The following is a 23,087-nucleotide window of genomic DNA, read 5'->3' as shown; positions in this document are numbered from 1 at the left end:
CTCAAACATGCCACAAATACCAACAAATGTAATAATAGCACTATCTCTCACTCTTTGTTATGCAATATGTTATGGGTACACCAGAATAGTTCAAATGGGACTACAAACACATGAAGTGCTGGTAAAGTAACATCGCATATTACAAGAACTTGGCAATCAGACACTCTTGTAAAAGTATTTATCCTGGCAGTTCTGGTCTCCTGTTTTGCACAAGAATGAAAACCTGGCCTTACATGAACATTCCTGTACAGTCCTGGACTGACACACAAAACCCCAAATAGAACCAGGAGGATATTTTGTTTCTCTTGTTCTTTCTCGATTACCTCTTTTTCCAGAAAACACCCTGTATGGCAAAGTACTGAAACAAGACTTTTGATTGGTGAATGTACAGGTTACAACTGATACAAGCAGAAGTGATGACAAAAGACAACTAAAAGGAATCAAAACCAAAAACTTAAAGAGGAAGTTTCCTTTTTCTTTTTTAGATTAATTAATAAAATAAAATGTAAAATATTTTTCTATATAAAAAATTGAGTAACAACCAACTGGCTGGACTATATAATGCCATACTGTGATTTCCAATGCCGCATCTTGCACAAAGACAGACATGCAAAGTTCTACCTAGGAATTGAGTGAGTAGATTTCTCTATAAAATTATGAATTGTTTCTAGGCAACCACATTGTTGTGCAAGCAAACACCCACCAATTACAAAAGATAAAAACACTAATGCGTGACTTAGCCTCCATACAAGGAGAAAATCAATATAATGAGCTGTGAATGTGGCGATGGCGAGCTTGCTCTTAACAACATTCCGTGCAAATGTTCAAAATGCCACTGTGACCATGTGCTGGCAGAAAGTATATTAAAACTCAGCTTAGTTCTGTGGTTTGATGATCACATAGAATTTCACAGTAATCTCTATCCGCTGACTCAGCCCAAGTGGCAATGGTTTGGCAAGCCAAAACATGAAATTATAAGCAATAGCATTTCATTCGTGCACATTCCAATACTTCAGCCTAGCTGAGACTGATTTTGTTCTATTATAGGCTTAGAAATGATTGCTGAATCACATCTGGTGGCAGGAAGCTCCTCTGAGGAGTGTTTTTTTTTCATTATTTCTTCAGGAGTGCAGAAGTTCTCTGCCTTAAAATTATACTCCCAGTTATGACTCAGTTATCATAATAAAGCTGCAGACATGTCTGATTCTGAGTCATTCACTCATCATGCAGTCTAGAACATTCACAGAGGCTGACTATGAAACTTTACCTCAGAATCCAAATGAATGAAAATGTAGACAAATATGATTGTTGTGCATGAGAATATGGTGTTATATTTCATTGAGGGACTGTTTATATGATTCTCAATACAAGCGTTCAAGACCATTCAGTTCCCAAACCAGCTGAAAATACACTAGGTCATACTTACATCACTCTTCCTAAACTTTGCCTTCAGGCTCTTCATATTAGTCCATTCAGATTTTAACAGATCCCAAGACACCTGAATAAAATCAGACTTTAGTTAGTCATACGCACAAACTCCAAAAGCAATGTGTTGCTTAACACGGCGGAAACTAAGGATCAGGTCAGCAGCACTGTTATTAATGGCAAAACTAGGACCAAGCTTTTGGAGGCAAAACAAGGTGGATCAAGTTACAGTGACTCCAGTGGCATTAGCAGCCTACTCAATCTAATGCATGTTCACTGTGCACATTTTAAAATGTCAGAGTATTTTGTAGTTCCTTCCAGACACTTCCGTCCAGACACTCTATAAACTCCATAAATACACATAAACTGGGGTCACTGATATTCTTGGATCTTCCTGAGGAGTCTCCTCGGGAAAGTGAAAAGTTTAGATGGAGTGTTCAGAAAGACTCCAACAAGATAAGAAAAGCAAACAGGAATGACCGCGCGCTTCACTAAAGAACAATGGCAACATTGTGTGCAACTATAGCTGACAGGAATGATGATTGTAAACACTGGCATGTACATGTAACATTGAAGCGAAATTACAACTATTTTATTCGGCAGCGTGAAGTCTGAAATGTTTCGTTCTAAATTTCAGCAGAGTTCCATTTGGAATAGCATAAAATTGGAAGGAAAAAATACACGGGAAAAGAGTGTTTAGATTTCTGCACTTACCCACTTTGCAAAAGTTAAGCCGCACACACAGACCTCAGGGGTTTGTTGCTAACACACTTTTCCGAGTGGCGTTAAGTGCTTCATATACCATTTAGTGCAATTTGAACTCGTAAATATTAGGGGGCAAATGCGGAAAATACGAGCGGTGGGCTAAAGGGGAGAAACCAGGAGCAAAGTTATTCACCGACAACAATCCATTCAAGTGGCGCTCGCGCTGCCTCTGATTGTTCCCCGGGCAGATAGAGTGACGTCACCACCGATGTGTCCTCGTGACTACCGAGCTTGAACCTATACTTACAGTAACTACATGAGACATGTTTTATTCCCCTCACAAAATGTTTACCATGCTAGAAATATTGATCACCAAAATATCCGTGTGACTGTTTAATAAGATAAAAAATATGTCCCCTAGGATGCCCCCAGACTTTTTAAATTTCTCTCTATAATAAAAGTAATTTTTGTTTTACAAAAAAAAGGTTAATTCAATTAATTAAAGATTGTTTTTATAATTAATGTAACTAATTAAAGTAAAATTATTATTTTATTTTTACATCGTGTTCTGAGAAGCCTATCTTTATTGTCATTATCAAACCAGCCAGCATTTGAACATTTTAATTCAAAACAAATTTGTTGCGTTAGGAAATCCTTCAGTAGCCTAAACTACTGAAAAAATGTCATCAAAGGTCATTAGTAGCCTACCATTACACATTAAACGCGTATGAGTGAATTCAAATCGATTAAGGGCATAGGCTAAATAGCTATTCCTCATTTTTTTAAAGCTATAAACTACGTTCATTTCTATAAGAATTTTTTTTAAAGATTTTTTTTTTTTTATAAGAACCATTATTCTATGCGGGGAAAGAATTTAACCAGCGTCAGTAATCGCTCGAGAGCAGATATCTTTATGATGATGTATAGACTATAAATAAGCTAGAAGTTGTGAGCGATATGCAATAGCCTACTTTCCACTGGGGCCATGAAAGTGTCCTCGGGGTCTGAACTCTGAAGCCAAACGTGTTGATTCGATATAGTGACCTATCCGGTGCAGCAGAGCTGGGGAAGGGCGCCACGAGGTGGACACGTCCAACGATTTTAGTAGGCCGGCCTATTGCACCGTAGCCTATACTAAATCAGACCAAGTCCATGCAAAATCATGGCTTGATAATAGTTTATAGTAGAACATGGCATCAAACCGAACAGTGTGGCCTCATATTGGGGAAGAGAATTTGCTGCTGACAGACTAAGATTTTGCTGTTTCTTTCCAAATAAACCTCTAGGGACAAATAAAGGGCTTGTATTAGAATCACTGCTGTAACATCAAGCACATTCATGCTTCATTATGTAGTTTTGGCTTTCACTGTAGAATATAAGTTGACAGTAGGACTAATAGACTGACAAGAAGTCCACCCTTTAATTTCCTCAGAGCTGCTGCAATATATCTGTGGTGATGCAGCACCAGAACAAAAAATAACACCAATCCCACGCTTGTCTCTTTGGTTAGTGGTGGGTCTGTGCCTTGGTGGTCCATTGCCACAAGCGACAGAGTAATAAACACAACAATACATTTAAACAACAGGTTATTTAGGTTACCTAAAAATTATATAATGAAAAAAACATTCATTATGGGAATATGAAAAGATCATATGAAAAGCAACACAGCCCCAGTTGCAACACAAGTTAAGCTTATTTTCCTTTCGGAAAAAATAAAATAAAGTAAAATATACACACTATTGTTCAAATGTTTAGAATCAGAATTATTTTTTAAAGTAGGCTAATTTATTTATTTTTCAGCAAGGATCCAATAAATTGCTCAAAAGTGACAGTAAAAAAAAAATGTTGCAAAAGGTTTCTGTTTCAAATAATTTCAGTTCTTTTAACTTTCTATATATTAAAATTTCAAATAATACTGAAAAATATATATATCATGAGTTCCACAAAAATATTAAGCAACATAACTGTTTTTAACATTGATAATAAGAAATATTTCTTGTGCACCAAATTGTAAAAATGTATATTTCATAATATTATTATGTTTTTTTTTGCTGCATTAGAGACTTCTTTCAAAAAACAAAACATCTTACCAACCTGTTTGAAAGGTACATATATAACACCTAAACATATATATAAAACACTGAAACAGAAATTGATGCAAAAATATAAACATACAAAAAGATCAAACCATTTTTTCATCCAACAAACAATGTAACTACTAAATTTAATAACATTTAAAAGACATGACAACTTGCCCTACAGTAAAATAAAATAAAATCACTTTATTCACAATTCTTTGGTGCAATCTCCACAACATGACAGTATGGATAATAAGTATAGGATAACCTACACAATAGACACAGGTAGACACACATATTGCATATTCACAGAATGCATGGGACACAAACAGGCAGTAAAAAATATACAACATACACAGAGTATGAGGACTTCTAGGTAAAAAGAAAGTGCAATAACCACAGTGCATTCACCTCTTTGGAGAATTAGTAAACAATTTGCAGAAGTAATATACAGTTTGTGGTTAGCAGTGCAGTACAGTATACAGTAGTGCAAATGGAATTATAATGAAGAGGGATTTAAGTACATACTTATTGAAAGGTGCAGCATTTCCTGCTTATTTATCTTTGTCACCTACAACCAAGGACAAGAACATTTGTACAGCCTTTCACAGAATGATACCAAATGTACAGAATAATTGGAACATTTACCAAAGCCATGTGTTTCTGCATATTCATTGAAACAAGAATCTGCAGAGGGCTGTTTATCATGTTTCCCCCACACTCATCCTTGTGGCCAATATACTGGTTTATCTCCTCTAGTGGCTAAATAAAGGTTTGGATTGGAGGTAGGCTTAGAGGTGACACCCGTAACCTCACTTCAATAACTGAAGATTCCACTGAGCTGGCAATGTACGGGAACAGCTATATGTCACAAACCAAACAGGATAAAGCTCAGCTTTTCTTCATAAAATTTCTCCGGCTCAAAATATCTCATGAAGGGTCCCACTACTTTCAATGGGCTTATGATTTCCATTGGTTCTGACAATGTTTCCACTGGTTACGCAGTTAGTTGTAGTAAATATGTCAGTAATGATGAATCTCGTTGCTTTCCCCCATCATGAATAATATATTGCACACATATGCAAATCAGTATTTTTATATGCATGCCAAAAACTCAAGTACATGCACCACTCCTACATTGATTACAGTTTAGAATTAAAAATGACTTATAACTGTAATGAGAGATGTTAAGACAAATGAGGTTCATCAGTAACTACACACTCGGCTTGGATTATGTTTGGTGGATGGTTCCTGTACTGAATTAAAAGAGTAAAGAAATCATAGGTGCCAGGCAAGGATCACTGCATTTAAATAAACTCATCTCTCAGAGTGAATCTTCTCTAAAACGAGTTCAAGTACATGCTTGATAATTGAATTTCTCTGTCCAGGAGGGGGTAGTACTGTTCTGTTATAACTACCACTCAATTTCACTCAAACCTTCTGGCATCCTCTCTCCGCTCATCATTCTGGTAAGAGCAGATTTGAAGAGGGTCTTTCATCATACGCTTTCAACGAAAGACCTTTGAATGCTATCCAGTTTAAGCTCAAACCTGGCAGTGAGCACAGGCACATAAGCACACAAAATATTCTAAATATATTGACGGGTGACTTGTGTCTCCACTTATACTGATTAAAGTCCTTACAATCCAGCATCCACAGCAAAACAATTTTAGCAACTCAATAAATATAGGCTGCTGTATAATTACACAAATACTGTGTCTTTCTACATTATGTTTAATGGTATGACATAAGAATTTCATATTAGCCAGTGAATCTATATTTTTACTGATTTCCATGGGGTTTAGCTACAACCAAACACAACATTGCATTTAAATATTATTCTGTTCATCTGGTATATAACAGAAAGTGCATAATAAGTTTTGTGTAGAAATGAGCCTTGTCATCCATGCTCTTGCATTTGTTGTATGATCTGTTTTTTTTTTCTTTTCAATATGTCTATGATTGTTTTAAATGTTAATATGTGTAGGTGTTGTGGCTTTCTACGGTGTGTCATCTCTCTGATGACAAACAAATGATCTATCCATCAGAATACATTTCACCTCTTATGTAGTACATCTGAATTTCAGTCATACTACACACATTCATGCATAGAATATTTTGTTTAAACGCTTGCAAATTAAGTACTTATTCAAAATAATACCTATATTATTTTGGATGCAGCCCCAGTACACTTCTGTCCTGGACTTTGAATGAGATTTGTTGTGTGTCCTCACCATAGGTATCAATTAGTTTGAGACTTTAAATTATTTAGAGGAAGTGTCTGTTTTGAATACAAAGAATATCATAAGCAATGGGAGTTTACTTGATGCACTTTGGTGTTAATGTGAAAACACATTCAGACACTTCCTCTAAATAATTTAAAGTCCCAAACTAATTGATACCTATCAATTAGTTTGAGACTTTAAATTATTTATAGGAAGTGTCTGAATGTGTTTTGAATACAAAGAATATCATAAAGCAATGGGAGTTTACTTGATGCACTTTGGTGTTAATGTTCAATGTAACGGAAGAAAAACAAGACAGAATCAATTATAAATAACAAATCCGCAGTCATTAACTAGTGGAGTTTAGAAAATGTAATCATTAAATTGAGGATAAAATTTATTTTAGCTTAGTTTTGCAAACAAATCACAAAAAGGATTATGATGCATTTCATATTTCACCAGACAATAGATCATCTTCCAATGTTTGTTTAACCATGTTTGTTTCCATCAATAACAAAGTACAATGAATTCTTCATGTATTAATGCAATATCAGATACATTCACAGGATTTTAACTTAGCTCTGTTTTACTTGTTTAAAAAATAAAAAGTGTGGAAAAAAAGTATATATTAACCCCAATTCCAAAAGCATAGCATTTTAAAGTTACAGTAATCTGATCTTTAGATTTTTAAAAAGTTGTGCTGTTGAGTTGCTTTTTCAGTATGCCATTGATCCAGGTGATATGTCTTTTGGAGAGAAATGTGTACACAGCTGGTTTCTTGGGATTACCGCATCCTTTCAACTGTGATAACAATCCAACTATGTTTTTCTTACATTCCAGAGGTCCACCGTTATCTAGCTGTAAAAGAAAAAAAAGGTTATATTTCCTTTAGATAGGTAAAGGGATGATCTCAAAGAGCCTGCAACAGCCATAAATCAAAGACAACAATATGACATACCGTACAGGCACCTATGTTTTTCTCCTGGTTTCCTGCACACATCATATCTTTGGTGATCTCATCGTTCTCGTAGAAGCCGTTACACTCATTTCTGTCCACAACTGTCACCTCTAACTTTTGCAGTTTATCAGAAGGTTTCCGGACATTAAAATGAGTAATTCCCCAACCTGTCACAACACATTCTGTTCCATTTCTAACATCTTTTACCTTTTTAGGGATTTTGTTGGGCTTTGCATTCACTTTTTGTTTTAGCTGCAAAAGAAAAATCAGTACTCAAATGCATACTGTGATAAACATCATACGGTCATCGTGTCTAAACAACAACCACTTTCAATTCATCCTTACCTTAATCAGCATGATGTCATCTTTTCTATTTTTTGCATTGAATGTTTTAGGTTTTTCATAACTGTGGATGCCAACACGCTGAGAGCCTTTACTCGGAGTCCTCAGAGACAGAGATCCTATGAGAACTGTCACAGATTGAATGGGATTTCTGAAATAGAAAACTGACATGAGCCGCGTTTCCACCGCAGGAACTTTCCCCAGGAACTAGGAACTTTGGGCTGGTACTCGATGTGTTTACACCGCAGGAACCAGGGTCTAAATGAAGTTCCGGGTAAATATTTCCCCCTCCGATAGTCCCTGCTCACGAGGTAGTACTTTTTCAAAGTTCAGGAACTTTCAGGGGTGGGACTTGTGCGCTGCACAAGCTGATTGGTTGTGTTCACGCCGCATTTTGGTTGGATGACTCCACGCAGCATTTTCTTTATTTTTAACCTCCCTTTTAAAAAGTGGCTTCATGCAGTAAAGTTGTCTGTCTGCAAATATGGAATTTAATAAATAAAAACTGGGGGACTGGCGACGAGTTTCAGGCTTTATTATTTGGGTATTTGTGGAAGAGGAAACTTTCTGCGCGTTCGTCACAGCCATCTCACGGCCAATGTCCGCAATAGCTGATAACATACAATTTTATATCTAACGTTAGCATTACGAGCTCTGAACACGCTTTATCAGTGCTCGTCTCTTTTATGCCACAGCTTTTAATATTAAGTCATTATGTTTACACATTGTCATCTATTGCAAGGCAAACCATGTTACAAATTTACTATAACAGGATTGAAATAGCGCATTGAGGTGTAACAAACAACTATTTACAAGACTGTCACTATTTATGATTGATAGACGGGGTTCAGGCTTTTTGTAAAGAGTATTTACGCAAAAGGAAATTTTTGCGCGTTATTCCCAGTCATCTCACAACGTACCTCTTGTCTTAATTTTATACGCATACAAGCTTTCTGAACACGCTTTAGTATCAGTGCTCGTCTATTTTGTTATGTTAATTACCTCGTTAGTAAACCAATAACTGCAACACAGTTTGAATCTCCTCCAAACTTATAAATGTGGCGCTCAAAACTGATTACTGTCCGTCGCAGACTGGGAGGAGCAGTTGCGCGCAGTTTACCTTCCCGGTACTTTAGACCGCGGTGTAAACGCAGAAAGCAACCGGTCTGGGGCAAAAAAGGTTCCTGGGAAAAAAGTTCCTGGGACAAATTGTTCCGGGTAATTTCGGTGGAAAAGCGGCTTTAGATGTGCATAGGTGCAGATACTTTACAGTGAGAACCTTAAGTTAAGAAATTGAGGGATGCTGGCTGGATTGGCATAACTGGGGTATTAAAAGATAATAATAACTGTGACTGGTCAAATGTCCCTAATATTCCTTTTTTAAGAGCAAATACATTTTTTAAAATAACTTTATTTCTCCGGCATTCTGATTGTGTTAGTCTGCAAGAAGAAAGTCAAGCTAACTCTTTATTGTGATGGTCTCAGACATTCTACTAACTATAAGTAACTTTGCAACTATGTCAACTAACTCTCATTAGAATTAGACAGTCTGCTTAATATCTAACTCTTTATTATGATGGTCCCAGACATTCTATAAGTAACTTTGCAACTACATGTCAACCTATTCTAACCCTACCAGTCACCTACACTCCAAAGAGAGTTAGAAGACATGAGACGCAACATTACTTATAATCAACAGAATGTGTTAAAGAGACCATGCATCAAAATAAAGTAAAAACATTCCCTCCTGCTAAAGCTGGATTTATAATGGTGTCTATTTATGTGGGTATTTAATTGGTAAACTCTTATGTGATTTATTTTAGATTATATCTACTGCGGAACAAAGATGATTTTTTGTGAAATAAATCTTTATATTGTTTTAAGAAGTCACGTCTCTATGTTTCAATCCAAAAATGAATCGGCAGGGTCCTTCATATTATTATGACTATTTTGTACACACTCATTTGGTATCAATACTTCTTTTTCCTGGGTGGTAATATCCCCTAGTTTGGCTCTTTTAATTTGTAGTACCCCAGCCAAAGGTTACACCTGCATTTAATTACAGCTGCAATTAATTTACTTAATTAATTACGTATTAACTCACCCTTAAACCTAACCATATCATGAAACTTGTCCCTAATCCTGTATCCCACCATAATAGCAAGTCAAGTCAAGTCAAGTCATCTTCATTTATAGGCCTATAGCGCTTCTAACAATGTAGATTGTTTCAAAGCAGCTTTACAGAGATAAACGTATAATTTAAGGTAACAGAGATTGTTTTGGCTTTATTGCGGTTCTTTAGTAAAGTTATTTTTCCAGCTAAAGTTAGTTTTGATTGATTCGCTTCCATCGCAACAATCATTTGTTATTAAATTAGGGGCCGCTAAGACGACACCATTCTCTCTACTACACAGACACAGCGAACCATGTGAGAAACGCTGATGACGGTCACATGCGCACTGAGAACTGGTTCTGTTAAGTGCAGCAAAAGTGTTTTGAAATACAACAGGAACACAATAAGTACATTATACCTGACATTTTTTTTATGTAAGTGTGCTTAAAAAGTGACCAAATAGATCAATAATATATATAAAAAAAATACAAATTTAAAAAGATAAATATAAAAAAATAAACATTCTTTAAATAATAACAATAATTGTATCTTTAGTTTGGACACTTATTTTATTATAAAAATGAGGAAAAAATTAATCATAGATTAATCAAGCTTCACATAGATTTTGCAAGTTAATTTGTATGCTCAAAGTGGTTGCCTTACCTTTCACAAGTCGCTGCAGTTAAAACCCATTGGTTTTGAATGAGGATTCCCCCACACTCATGTTTCTCGTCCTTCTGAATGGACACCATCCATGGCTTAAGTTTTTTGACATCTTCGCCCCCAATTATGGACACCTCAGAGCAAGCTGGAATGGAGATTTTAAATGTATTTACAGATTTAACAAAAACCAACAGATGATTTTGATTTGTACTTTCTAATCAAACTCTGTGACAGATAAATAACCATTACCTGCCACTTTGAAAAAGGTGAACGCCAGGAAGTGATACACAATCAAATATCTGCAAACATCCATCTTGCCGACCGTTCTCTCAGCCAAAAGTCAATGTGTTGCCTCAGACATCCAACAATGTCAAGTGTGAGAGCAATGAGGAAATAACAGTTTTTCAATGCACGGTTTGGTTGCTTTGTGGTCAGAGCAGAATCAAAAGGTGTGTATATGTGGGAGTGTTTGCATGCAATGTGATGCATCTGTTTTTGCAAGTTTAACAAGTTGACTTTTAGTTCATCTCTGTTTGAAGAATCCAAAACCAACAGAAAAATGCACTTATTGAACAATACCTTATAATCTACTGTCATAACACTTTCTGTGAATGCTATTACATGAGAGAGCAGGACTTAAAAAAATAAAAGTGCTTTAAAGCTAAGAGCGAAATGTAAAAGCTCTTTAAAGAGAGTCAAGCTCTACCGACTGTGAATAAAAATAAAACAACAGAAAATAATTTGAACCCATACCCTACAGTATTTACATTGTCAGAAAGGCCTTTACAAAACTCCATGGGACAATCAATGAACAGCAACTGTTTGGATCCCTAAAGACTTATTTAGTAAGGTATTGTATTTAACAAACTATAGCACAAGCTCGTATTTTCTGCATTAATCAATGCTGTAGATCAAACGTAAGAGTCCAACTAATGCACCATTTCGAGTAAACAGATACAGTGTTTTTACATTCTTTTGTATTCCTCCCCTATTAAAATAAGTCTGAGAGGGGCTCTTTGTGACATGAGTTCAGACATGAGTCTTGAAAGTAAAAGTCTCATCAGGGTACATGTAGTCCTCACTGAAAGATTGATGTGAAGCTAAAATGACTAACGTTTTTTTCACACCTTTAGAAGCAAAGCAGAAGCTTCAAAGTAAAACACACGGCTGCAGTCTCCTGATGTGTCAACCTTATAGAAGTGTGAATCACAGCTGGAGATTCAAATGAAGACCCAGAGGTTTTTATTTAACCTCATGTCAAGGAGAGAAAATAACAGATCTTGGGAGGGAAAATGAAAATGTTTTATAAAATGAGTTAGGCTACTTGCAAATGAGAATATTTTAACCTGACATTTACAAATACAGAGCTTTTGGAAAAACTGATGTTGTGAAGAATTTCAAGACGACTGAAACAGAAGCAAACTGTGCTGTGGTTAACATCATTGATGTTCACAATATCATTATAATATCATAATGCAATCATTTAGATTATAATACAGATACATATGGAAGAAGAAAAAACAATACATAACTCCTGAAGTGGAACTTTTGGAAATTTAAGGTTTATTTTAGCACAGGAAACAAAGCACATATTTTCATGTTTTTAAAATGTTGTGGTCTTGGGAACAAACACCCACTGGTACATTCTTCTAGATGATGCTGCCCAGATGTGCGACCATTTATGAGCACCTTTTGAACATCTGCTGATGATCACAATTAAGAGCAAAATATGCATCAAAATACCACCATGACAAACAAAAAGACCATGGAAAAGAATTTGAGGTTTCCATTTTCCCATTTTCTTTTTTTATGTAAGCTGTATTTGGTTTGCACTAAAAAGGTTTGACATCAAACTACAGATTGTAAGACTGCTATACAATTATTTTAGAAAATACAAGGAAAAAACATTTTTATTATACAAAATAAGAGTAAATTTCAGTTAATTCAGTTGATGTGTGACATTACACAGACATGTAAACATCAATAAATTTTAATTAGAGTTTATCATTATTTTGGGGGATGTTGTATATCAAGTGAAAAGTGAAAGTGTTTGTGAATTTGTCCTCTGCATTAATCCATCCAAGATAGTGCACACACATAGGAGCAGTAAGTAGAGAACACACACTCACTGCAACCTGTGGACACACACGGAGGAGTGGGCAGCCATTTGTGATTGGTGCCTTGCTCAAGGGCACCTCAGTCATTTCTTGCTGGTATTGAGATAGAACTCACAGCCTTGAGGTTACCAGTCTGACTCTCAAACCATTAGGCAACACCTGCCCCAATCCTATCAACACAGGAACAAGACTGTTCAACACTATCTCACGACCAATTCGTACGAATTCGTACGAATGATAAAAAGTTGGCTAATTCGGCAATTGGGCAATTCGTAAAATATGTACGATTTTGCAAAAATCATACTAATTCGTACGAGTGAGGTCGTATGAATTCGTACGAATTAGCCACCTCGTAGAATTTGTATGTTTTCCCGTGAGATCAGGTTGGACTGTTCAATTTAACAAGCTCCTAGCAATAGTGGATATGATTAAAACTCCAAACTAACAGGAGATCATCAGGGGCTGTAAACATTATTCAGGCCACATTACCCATCTGTCATAAAGTTTCTGCTGACAACAGTTATTACAAAGGCATCATCGGATGGGATGGATTTCAAAAGCTGCAAAAACTTTCATCACTGATGAAAGGTTATTAGAGCCAAATGATAGGACTCTGATCTCATGGAAACAGAATTGATCTTGATTAACACCCGCTATAGACCTTTGATTGTTGATTTTCCTAGAATTCCCATGTGGTTACGTGTTGAGAAAGCTAACAATCAATGAATGCCTTTCAGATTTCTAAAGTGTGTTGCCCAGATGATACACTCAAAAAAAAAAAAAAAAAAAAAAACCTCTTTAAACTAACTTAATTCAATTATGGACAGTGGTTCCACACAAGCAAATATTTTTTATTAACATTAATGGAATTTTTAGAATCTATGTAAGCTCCTTGTGTTGTAACAACACAACTGGATGAGAAAGAATCTATGTGAAATAGTCATTTCCAACCATATCAATGGAATTACTTCCCTGTAACTTAGACCTGTTAAGTTTAGTGAAAATGCTTTAGTTTATTTAAAACTGCACTGAAAAATAATAGTGTGTAGGGTTTACATGATTTCTCAAATGAATTTCTAGTCTATAGCTAGCTATTAGCTAATAGCACTTATTAACATATTAAATGCTAAGATTTATATGCTCCTTCAGATCACAATAGTTCAACTTATTTGAATCAGTCCACATCATAACCTAATCCTAAATTACAGTGGGTTACTATTGTGGAGAAGACTGGAGCATTTGCTCCACTCTTCTCCACAATGGTAACCCACTGTAATTTAAATGGTTCAAATAATTCCAATGTAATTGAACATTAGACACAATTACACACTATCAAGTCTTCCCCTTTCCTCATTTTCTCAAAAACACATAAAATAACAATTAATTTCAACATTTATTCTCTCTTAATTCAGCTATATGCAAAGCATGCTGGGAACTAACAAGCACCGCCCAGTTTCAGTTAATGCAACACAAATCATTCATGTAATCCAACACAAACGGATTAAGTAAACTTAAATTTTACATATTTATGCAGATTGAACAAAATCAAATTAAGTTTGGAAAAAATGTATAGCAATTGTGTTGCTTAAACTCATTTTAATGAAGCAATTTGAACAAGCATCCAAAATATTTTTTTCAGTGCAATATATTAAAAGCATTCCAGAACAGACTTTCCAAAATACTAACAGAAATGAAAGACTTTGCCTTTAGATTAACTTTATATTTTCTCTGACGCCATGCACCTTGCCACCTTCTTCGCACGCCATCTTCATCCAATAGGTTGGAAATCGTCACATACGTTGTATTTTATTGCAAAATCAAACCCTTTACATTAGTTTAACGATTGACAATTAAGTATAGTGGAAAATTATACAGGTTAAGTTAATTAAATGCAATAAATAAATATATGTGTGTTACTTTAACAAAAAATATTTGGGTAAAAAGAACAGTGCCACAAAACCATTTTTTTTGAGTGTATCATAAAATGAGGGACTTATGAATGAATGGCTTATTCTTGAATGGATTCTTAATTTGTATCCTACTATCCACATGTTGTGTTGGCTCCGTTCATTTGAACTTGGGTGTTGTTCATAAAGTATTGTAAATCGTGTTTTACACCTATTAATGGCTGAAGTGGATATTAAAAAAATATTCAATACTTTAAACTAGAAGTAAATTTAAGCATTGTAAAACGATTTACATAAAAAAAAAATATATATATATATATATATACACCGAACAAAATTATAAACGCAACACTTTTGTTTTTGCCCCCATTTTTCATGAGCTGAACTCAAAGATCTAAGACTTTTTCTATGTACACAAAAGGCCTATTTCTCTCAAATACTGTTCACAAATCTGTCTAAATCTGTGTTAGTGAGCACTACTCCTTTGCCGAGATAATCCATCCACCTCACAGGTGTGGCATATCAAGATGCTGATTAGACAGCATGATTATTGCACAGGTGTGCCTTAGGCTGGCCACAATAAAAGGCCACTCTAAAATGTGTATATAATAGCTATATATTTTCTGATATCAGTTAAAATGTGATATGTACTCATGTGTCTTTTTATTTTTTTTATTTTTTTATTATTTATTTATTTATTTGATATGGACATAACAACAGCATTGGACAAACCAGATACATTGTTTTTAGTGTTATAGCAAAACTGCTAATTTGCAACACTTGTCCATAGGAGGCTACACATTTCACAAAATAGTTGCAATGAAGTAGAGCTTTAAAGTATGCAAGTATAACGCAACGAGGGGTGACCTCTTACAACATTACAGATTACAACACTGGAATCTCAGTGGCATGTCTTCATTTGGATTGTCCATGTTCTTTTAAAACGTGGACTGCTCTCCTGCACACGTCAAAGTATCACTATATTACCCCACTAAATTAAAGAAACCTCTACAAGGAGGAGATATAATTAATTCATGTTTTATTTCTTTTATAATGAGCAGTGTTCTGTTCATGTGACAAATAGAATTCCTTGTGGAGCATGCAGGAGACCTCATCAAAGAATTCAACATATGCAATCTTAATTTCAATATACCAAATGTGCGAATTTAAATCAAAATTATTGTTGGTTACTTGCCCAAGAGGCCATAATTTCGTTGACTTTATATGTCTCTGTAACACTGCTCAAACAAACTGAGTTTCATATTTTCTCTTTTGATCAATATTTCTTAGGTTTTGAATCTCACTGCAGTTTAATGTGGCAGGACAATGAAGAACAGACAGGAATTGAATGGCTTGTGATGGCAGTAATTGTGAGCAGCACAGGAGCTTCAACAACAAAGAAAGGAGCTTTACAAGTGACAGCCCATTGGACACTGGAATCGAGTTGTAGAGGGGGTGAAAGTACTTACAGGCCCAAACGGTTTTGTCTCCTCTTTGGTTTGACTTACTGTGTGCTCTGAATCTCCATTATCTGGGCCTCCAAACGTTTAAGGTATTAAAAACCCTCTAGGAGCTTGATGCTTCAAAGCTGTCAAACACTGTAGTCTATGTGTGCTATTTGCATTTTGAATGGTTCATTCATTTTGAATGGTTGATTTAAGGAGCTCATTGGATAAATTACTAAATTCTCACGTGTTGTTGAATTTAATTAATAATATTGCTTGTAATCTGTTGCCACAATTTTACTGAGTAGATATAGCGTTTTTTAAATGTGTCTGTGTGATTTCTCCATTCATAAACTCTCACGAAGTCATAAAGAGATCCTTGAGAATGGAAGATCTGTTGTTAGCATGATTCCTTGTTCAGATCTTAATGAATGGACACACTCCATTAGCACACGTCTTGGCAGAGTAAGTCTGAATAACAGGCAGCTTCAAATAAATGCCCTTGATGCAAACCATGTGTCATTTTCATCAAGGAATACTTGTGCTTGAAGGCATAATTACAGAGTCCAAGCACCTTCAGCGCATTTATTCATAGGTGTGAAAATCCGAGAGGCTTTATCTAATTCATGTCTTTGGCATGACAGCCTTTACTTAAAAGGCTATTCCATGAGATCTCTCAAAAAGAAATTGTGTGTTTAGTTGTTTATATAATTATTTACTGAACCTAAAGTGATTTTTTAAAAGGATGCTTGAGAAAATGGCCTAGTGACAGTGATCTGGCCTTAGTAGAGAGAAAAAAGGTTTTCATTTCATGGCTTCTGAGACAAAAATGAAAATTCTGTCACTCTCATGTCGTTCCAAACCTCCATGACTTTCTTCCTTCTGTTGAACACAAACATTTTTTTTTTAATGAATGTCATCAGTTTTTTATCCGCACAAAGAAAGTCATAGGCACCAAATGTTGATTCAAATGTCTGGACAAAAAACACTGAGAATTGTTTTTTAATTATTTCTGTCTGGGGAAATGTTTACTCAGAAATAAAACAGTACGGGAAAGAAGATTCAATTAGTTGTTTTTTGTTCTAGAAATGAAAGAGACAAATGCTAATGTCACAATGACACAGCAACAACTTCCACAACACCTCTATCAACTTTTATTTTTCACAGTGCTTTATGCATGTATTACTTCTTCTTTTATAAATGTCAGTCTAACCTGCAATATTTTCATAGAAATTGTGATCAAATAAGATTTGTGTGTCCTCCAGACATATATGCATAGGTTGCTTTGGCAACAATAGGAGCACCCATGTGACAAGGCTTTCAAAATGGATGCAGGGATCATATTGCTCTCCATAAGCGCCCTGTCGAGTCGCACAAGAAAAACTATAACCATAGAGGAGACACTGTATATATGTATGAATACTTCCGGCATTTCCCGTTACAGGTTTGGATGTTATCATTGTGTGTGGCATTAAGAGTGACGCGTCCAGACTGAGACATGTTTGTAAAAATTTCTAACCACCTCCAAATGGGTTTTGAATCAAATTTGAAAAAAATATGATTTCATGATGATTTTTTTGCTGTGCAGACTTTCAAAAACCAATCTGGATAAAATCTGGATAAGGAAAGAATATGAGATCAAGTGCTAATATGTACCCACCAATGTAGATCCAATAGAAACCTTGTTTGCTTCAACTGGGAATAGGTTTACTTTAGGAAATAAAATTACAGAAGGGTGAATCAATCGACTAAATGAAAAAGTAGATGTGGCACAGACTGGAGCAGCTACAAGTTTGTGACTTATCCATCACTCAGCCTGAAGCAAAAAACAAAGCCAACTACTCCTTAAGACAATGCATGAAATCAAAGTTAAGTCGAACTGAAAACGGCAAGGCTTTTTTTGTTGTATAAAACAGGGAATAATCAGAACAATTGTATGTGACAAAAACATAACATGTGAATTTTTAAAAATGTACATGTACATAAAAAGTGTCTAAAATCGTCAAATCACTTGAAACTTTTGAGATCTTTTTGTTTGGTCATGTCTTATCTTGCCTAGGGCACTAAGAGGACCATCACTGTTGCCCCCCAGAAGAGAAAATAAATAAATAAATAGGTGCATGACTACCTGGGAAGCAGTGAGTTTCAACACTTTCCTTGGAACCAGCCGGTTTGACATATGGTAGCTGAAATTGTATGCATAAAATTAATTTAATGCATCTTTTCCTCCATATACAGTCTGCTAATTAAAAAAAAAAAAAAAAAAAAAAAAAAGTGAACATGATATTGCATTTGAAGAATTTTTAAGCATAACACTGTCATTCATGCAGCATGAAATTTCGTTTCCTTCTCACTCCATTTGAGCTTGTCATGTTTAATGAAATATTCATCAATAGATGTTTGTTTTTCGTCTTTCTTGAACTGTCACATCAGGAAATCTTCCCAAGACTCACACCTGAAATGTCTGACCTAGGTTTGAACCCACAGCACAACAGAAATAGGCTTGTGTTCCACTTTGAAAACATGAACTGGGACCGTGTGTACAGTAAAAGGACAGAGGGAATGCTCTGAGGGAGCAAGAATGTTGTGCTCCACCCTCAGATGTCCATGTTCCCTTGTCTGGAGGTCTGATTAATTATTTACATGAGCACAAAAAAAAAAAAAAAAAAAAAAAAAACAGCTGCTGTGGAGACTTAATTGATTGATCGCTGGCCATCAAGATATGCACTCAGATTAATAGAATTCCTGTCAAGTGCAATGTTTGTGTACTGCTCGAGTCAATAACCCCCCTAATAATAAGCATTTGTTTAAATTCTGAATTGATTTTAGAATGTCAGAAGAATTAGATATGTCAGATATTATTTCCACCTTTCGCTTATTCCAGATATATAGTTTCCAGATTCAGGGTAGAAAAAGAAATGTTTTATCTGACCTTGTTTGAGGGTAGAAGCAGGACATACAAACCTCTAATACAAGACTATTTCAAATGCATAACTGAAATACCGGTTATCCTTGCTGTTAAACTACAGCACCTGCCTGAAAAAAATGTGAATGCCTACTACAGTGGAGCTTTAATTGGTGCCATAAGTGTCCCGTACCCAAATACTAATGAAAAATCTTTATAACAAATGATATTATATTATATCATTAATTATATTATTATGATAAATAAATATATAATGAAGAATATTGGGCCATGTTCCAATTTAATTTCTTTTATCCAATTTCTGGAGAAACACTTCTCACTTGCAACTACACCCTGAAAAGGCAAGCTCTGCCACTGGCCACCAAAGCGAGAAATTGAGCCTGTTCTGTGTTAGGAAGAGACTGATTCAAACTGACCTTTGAAGTTGTGACAATAGTTGACGTAACATGGTTGCCAAGAAACTGTTTTGCTAGGTAAGCTGCTGTTAGAAAGCTGTTGGATTCCCATTACTAGAGCACAAAATGTCTAAAGACAGTGACTCTGGTAAGCAATGAGAGATTACGAAAAACGCTGCAGTGGAACATCTCAGGTCAGCATTTTAAAATCTAGACCTTGGAATATATGCATCTTCAAACAGATTATTTTACTTGAGGACTGTTTTTTTAAAAGAAAAAATGTTAGGTAAAATTTTGTTTTAAAGTAATAATCTTTTTCAAAACCAAACACATTTACTGCATTTATTCCAAGATCAAATCATAAATCCCACAGACACCTCAGAGCTTCATTAAACTGTTTCCGTGCACCATCACAAGCTGATAATGAGGATTTGGAGAGGGGCAGAGGTCACTTCATTAGATTTGACCTGATACAGCAGCTGACCTGAAACATCCCTCGAGCATTTGATAGCAGAAGGCAACATGATAAAACGTTTAAAGGAGCCTGATGCTAATAAACTAGAACTGTCCCAGAAAACATGTCAACGTGGTATGATTTGGCTAGCCTAGGCTCATTTGCAAATTTGATCAATATGCCATTAATGAAGAATAAAAAATTGTGTTTAATCAAAATGAATGAATTACACTAAAAAAACGGTGTGAAAATGAGTGAGAACATTCAGCCTGTCAATCAAAAGATAACTGACCACTATATATCACACTAAAAAAGGTATCATTTCAAAAACAAAAACAGGGGCTAGTGGTAAACTGTAACATTTTAGTAAATATACATATCTCTGGTTAAAATATTTTTTTGAAAGTCAATTTAATAAATTTTTGGTAAAAACAAAACAAAACATATTTTCACAATATTCACCAGAGGAATGCAAGTTTGCATTTCAACACACTTTTTTGTCATAGTGGGGCATGTTGTCACAGTGGGAACCTGGTATATTCTATTATTAAAGAAATTGAAAAATTGAAATAGATATTTGTAAAACAACACAATTCACAAATAATCAAAAATATAAAAAGCATTGTTTTGGTCAACAGATATTTAGATACAGTCATAAATAAATCTTCTTCTTTTTTTTGTATTTACAATGTCAAAAAATTACATCTTACACCAAACAAATTATGAAATTATTATGACAATTATGAAAAAATACCATTTTGTCCTATACAATGCCTCTTTACACTTTCCTGAATGTATGCGGTTTTAAAAAATTATATTCACTTGTTTTACTAACTGCTGTTTTTTTTGTTTTTTGTTTTTTAATTTGAAATTTTCAAAAACAGTAGCTGCTGTATACACTGCTTAGACTTAGCCATCTAATATATTTCATATTGGTTATAACTTTTTATGTCACTTACATTAACAAAGTAGATTGGTATAATTTGAATCAGAAAAGTAAGACTGATTACCCCTTGACTAACTGCCCGTTGATCAGACTAAAACACAGTCTCAAAAAATGGCTACGTTTATGCAACTGGCAAATAATACCAATTTGAACCAGCACACAAAACCACTGCTAGAGAAACAAGCATTTGTGTAACTGATTTTTTTACTCAAAAGACATTTTAGCTATTCACTATTGAACCATCCAGAGCACCGCATCACAGGGATCACCACTGTCTGTGCTGCGTAAAAGCGCACGCCATCCAATCCATTGACACTAGGCTCTATAAAAACGCAGCGAGCTGTCAGTGCGCGTGAAGCTACGAACAGACAACATAATTGTCCGATAAACATCTCTAAAATGCGGTTAAATGCTCCCTCTAAGATCGATTTATTTACATCGATTTTAGATCCCCATGGTCTTAAATATCACCGCTGCAATGTGTGCGCAAAGACGTTGTCTACGGAAAACCATAAGACAGTGGAGAGAGGAGAAGTTGGAAGGGTAAGATTCAGGGATCAGTAACTCGAACAGGATGGAAAAAGTACACTAAACAACAGCAATGCAGAAGACTCCCGAGATGCAAGACGAGCGCACAGAGTACGCGTCTGGAAGTCTCCCGTTAAGTGAATACAACGCGAGCTTCGTGGTCAACAGGACTAATCTTTCGTGGAGTGACTTTCAGGATCTCACCGATTTGGATAAACCCGACTATATGGGAGATGGATCTGCGGTCCTTAGAATAATGATCTCTGTCATTTACTCGGTTGTGTGCGCACTGGGTTTAATCGGAAACATCCTTGTCCTCTATCTCATGAAATCAAAACAAGCATGGAAGAAGTCCTGCATCAACCTCTTTGTGACCAGTTTGGCGGTCACTGACTTTCAGTTTGTTTTGACGCTTCCCTTTTGGGCTGTGGAGAACGCCATGGATTTCACTTGGCTGTTTGGGAAGGCTATGTGTAAGATAGTGTCTTATGTCACGGCTACGAACATGTACGCCAGCGTGTTTTTCCTCACGGCTATGAGCGTCGCGAGATACTGCTCCGTGGCTTCGGCGTTAAAAAGTAGGAGGCGCCGGTTGCGTTTCTCCGCGCAATGGATGACTATCATCATCTGGATAGCAGCGGTCGGTGCCGCTCTGCCAAACGCGATATTTTCAACGACCGCCACGGTATCCAACGAGGAACTGTGTCTGGTGAAATTTCCCGACAGGAGCGGAGACGCGCAATTTTGGCTAGGTTTATACCACGCGCAAAAAGTACTTCTGGGGTTCCTCATTCCGCTCGGAATAATCACTATCTGTTACCTGCTCCTCTTGCGCTTCATAACTAACAAAAATGTGAACACCTCCAGCGCTAAGAGGCGATCCAAAGTGACCAAATCTGTGACTATTGTCGTTTTGTCTTTTTTCCTGTGCTGGCTGCCGAATCAGGCGTTAACCGCGTGGGGTATCTTAATAAAACTCAATGTAGTGCACTTCAGTTACGAGTATTACACCACACAGGTGTATATCTTTCCAGTCACAGTCTGTTTGGCACATTCAAACAGCTGTCTCAATCCTATTCTGTACTGTTTGATGAGAAGGGAATTCAGAAAGGCGTTGAAAAAGCTGTTTTGGCAAATTACATCGCCTTCTGTGACGAACATGAGACCGTTTACCGCCACCACAAAGCCCGAGCAGGATGAACACGGTCCCGCGCTGGTTCCTCGCAGTCCCGCGGAGCCCGCGCTTATCTTCTATCCCCCGGGAACGGCCATCTATAACGGCAGAAACGACCTTCTGCCTAACAGCACATAAGGAGAAGTTATGTTGAGTAAGTTTTCAGACTCAAACAAAATGGCAAATAAGTAAATGAATTAGCTTGTGCGGTGTTTTTCTCTGCCAACTAACTAAAATAGTTCTCAAAGAAACCAACGCGCAGACTAAAAGCAGGTCTGGAACATCTTTTAGAAGTGTGTGTGTGTGTGTGGTGGTGGTGGTGGTGGGGGGGGACTCGGATTGGATTTAGAGCCTGTAATTAAGGACCATTTTGAATGGTCCTTAATTATTGGACCTGTAATTAAGGACCTGAATGGTCCTTAATCCGAGTTTTATTTCACACTCCCCTCTCACTATTAAGAGAAGAGAAACCCTTTCCTTGGGCTGTTCAACTTCCTCTCAGCACTGCTTACAGATTCATTCTGGAACTGTGAAAACAATCAAAGTAGAGAGCAAAAGTGTTGTATAAAGAATTGTAATACTTTAGTTTATCTGCAGAGCACAATATGTGGATCCATATACTTTAATAATGTATCAGTTGGTTTACAAAGAAATATGAATTTGCGTTGTTTTTCACCATGAATGTG

General features: G+C 36.0%; 3 protein-coding genes across 15 annotated transcripts in view; 1 reads left to right on the top strand and 2 right to left on the bottom strand.

Moving 5' to 3' along the window:
* rai14 (retinoic acid induced 14) overlaps positions 1 to 2,408 on the bottom strand; it is a 48,437-nt gene extending 46,029 nt beyond the window's left edge. For 11 of the 13 annotated variants that reach the window (XM_081391345.1, XM_081391352.1, XM_081391353.1 and 8 more), the window contains exons 1-2: positions 2,140 to 2,408; positions 1,427 to 1,498 (exon numbers count right to left, since the gene is read on the bottom strand). In XM_081391345.1, the coding sequence (XP_081247471.1) occupies positions 1,427 to 1,428 (2 nt within the window). In that variant the 5' untranslated portion in view covers positions 1,429 to 1,498; positions 2,140 to 2,408. Of the gene's footprint in view, positions 1 to 1,426; positions 1,549 to 2,139 lie in introns of those variants that run through there. The other 2 variants (XM_081391346.1, XM_081391351.1) reach the window with 2 other exon arrangements.
* Positions 2,409 to 6,699: 4,291 nt separating this feature from the next.
* On the bottom strand, positions 6,700 to 10,887 carry LOC308706250 (granzyme K-like). Its single transcript, XM_081391752.1, has 5 exons — positions 10,759 to 10,887; positions 10,510 to 10,654; positions 7,737 to 7,884; positions 7,392 to 7,643; positions 6,700 to 7,291 (listed from the first exon to the last, which is right to left on the bottom strand). The coding sequence occupies exons 1-5, from the start codon at positions 10,820 to 10,822 to the stop codon at positions 7,121 to 7,123; spliced, it is 780 nt and encodes a 259-aa protein (XP_081247878.1). The 5' UTR covers positions 10,823 to 10,887; the 3' UTR covers positions 6,700 to 7,120.
* A 10,413-nt stretch (positions 10,888 to 21,300) lies between these two features.
* On the top strand, positions 21,301 to 22,539 carry rxfp3 (relaxin family peptide receptor 3; the record flags this gene model as incomplete). The annotated part of the gene is made up of 1 exon (XM_081390092.1): positions 21,301 to 22,539. One exon carries the CDS (start codon positions 21,301 to 21,303, stop codon positions 22,537 to 22,539), a length of 1,239 nt encoding a protein of 412 aa, XP_081246218.1.
* Positions 22,540 to 23,087: the final 548 nt, after the last annotated feature.

This window comes from Scardinius erythrophthalmus (assembly GCF_964197995.2).
Source record: "Scardinius erythrophthalmus genome assembly, chromosome: 17".
NCBI lineage: Eukaryota > Metazoa > Chordata > Actinopteri > Cypriniformes > Leuciscidae > Scardinius > Scardinius erythrophthalmus.
This window is presented reverse-complemented; position numbering and strand designations above follow the sequence as displayed.

What these genes read in the sequence shown, in the direction of transcription:
- LOC308706250 (XM_081391752.1), bottom strand. Translation starts at nt 10,822, where the DNA reads ATGGATGTTTGCAGATATTTGATTGTGTATCACTTCCTGGCGTTCACC. An exon ending in CACCTTTTTCAAAGTGGCAG is followed by an intron (nt 10,655 to 10,758) that starts GTAATGGTTATT and finishes TCTCCATTCCAG; the next exon opens with CTTGCTCTGAGGTGTCCATA. An exon ending in ATGACATCATGCTGATTAAG is followed by an intron (nt 7,644 to 7,736) that starts GTAAGGATGAAT and finishes TTTCTTTTGCAG; the next exon opens with CTAAAACAAAAAGTGAATGC.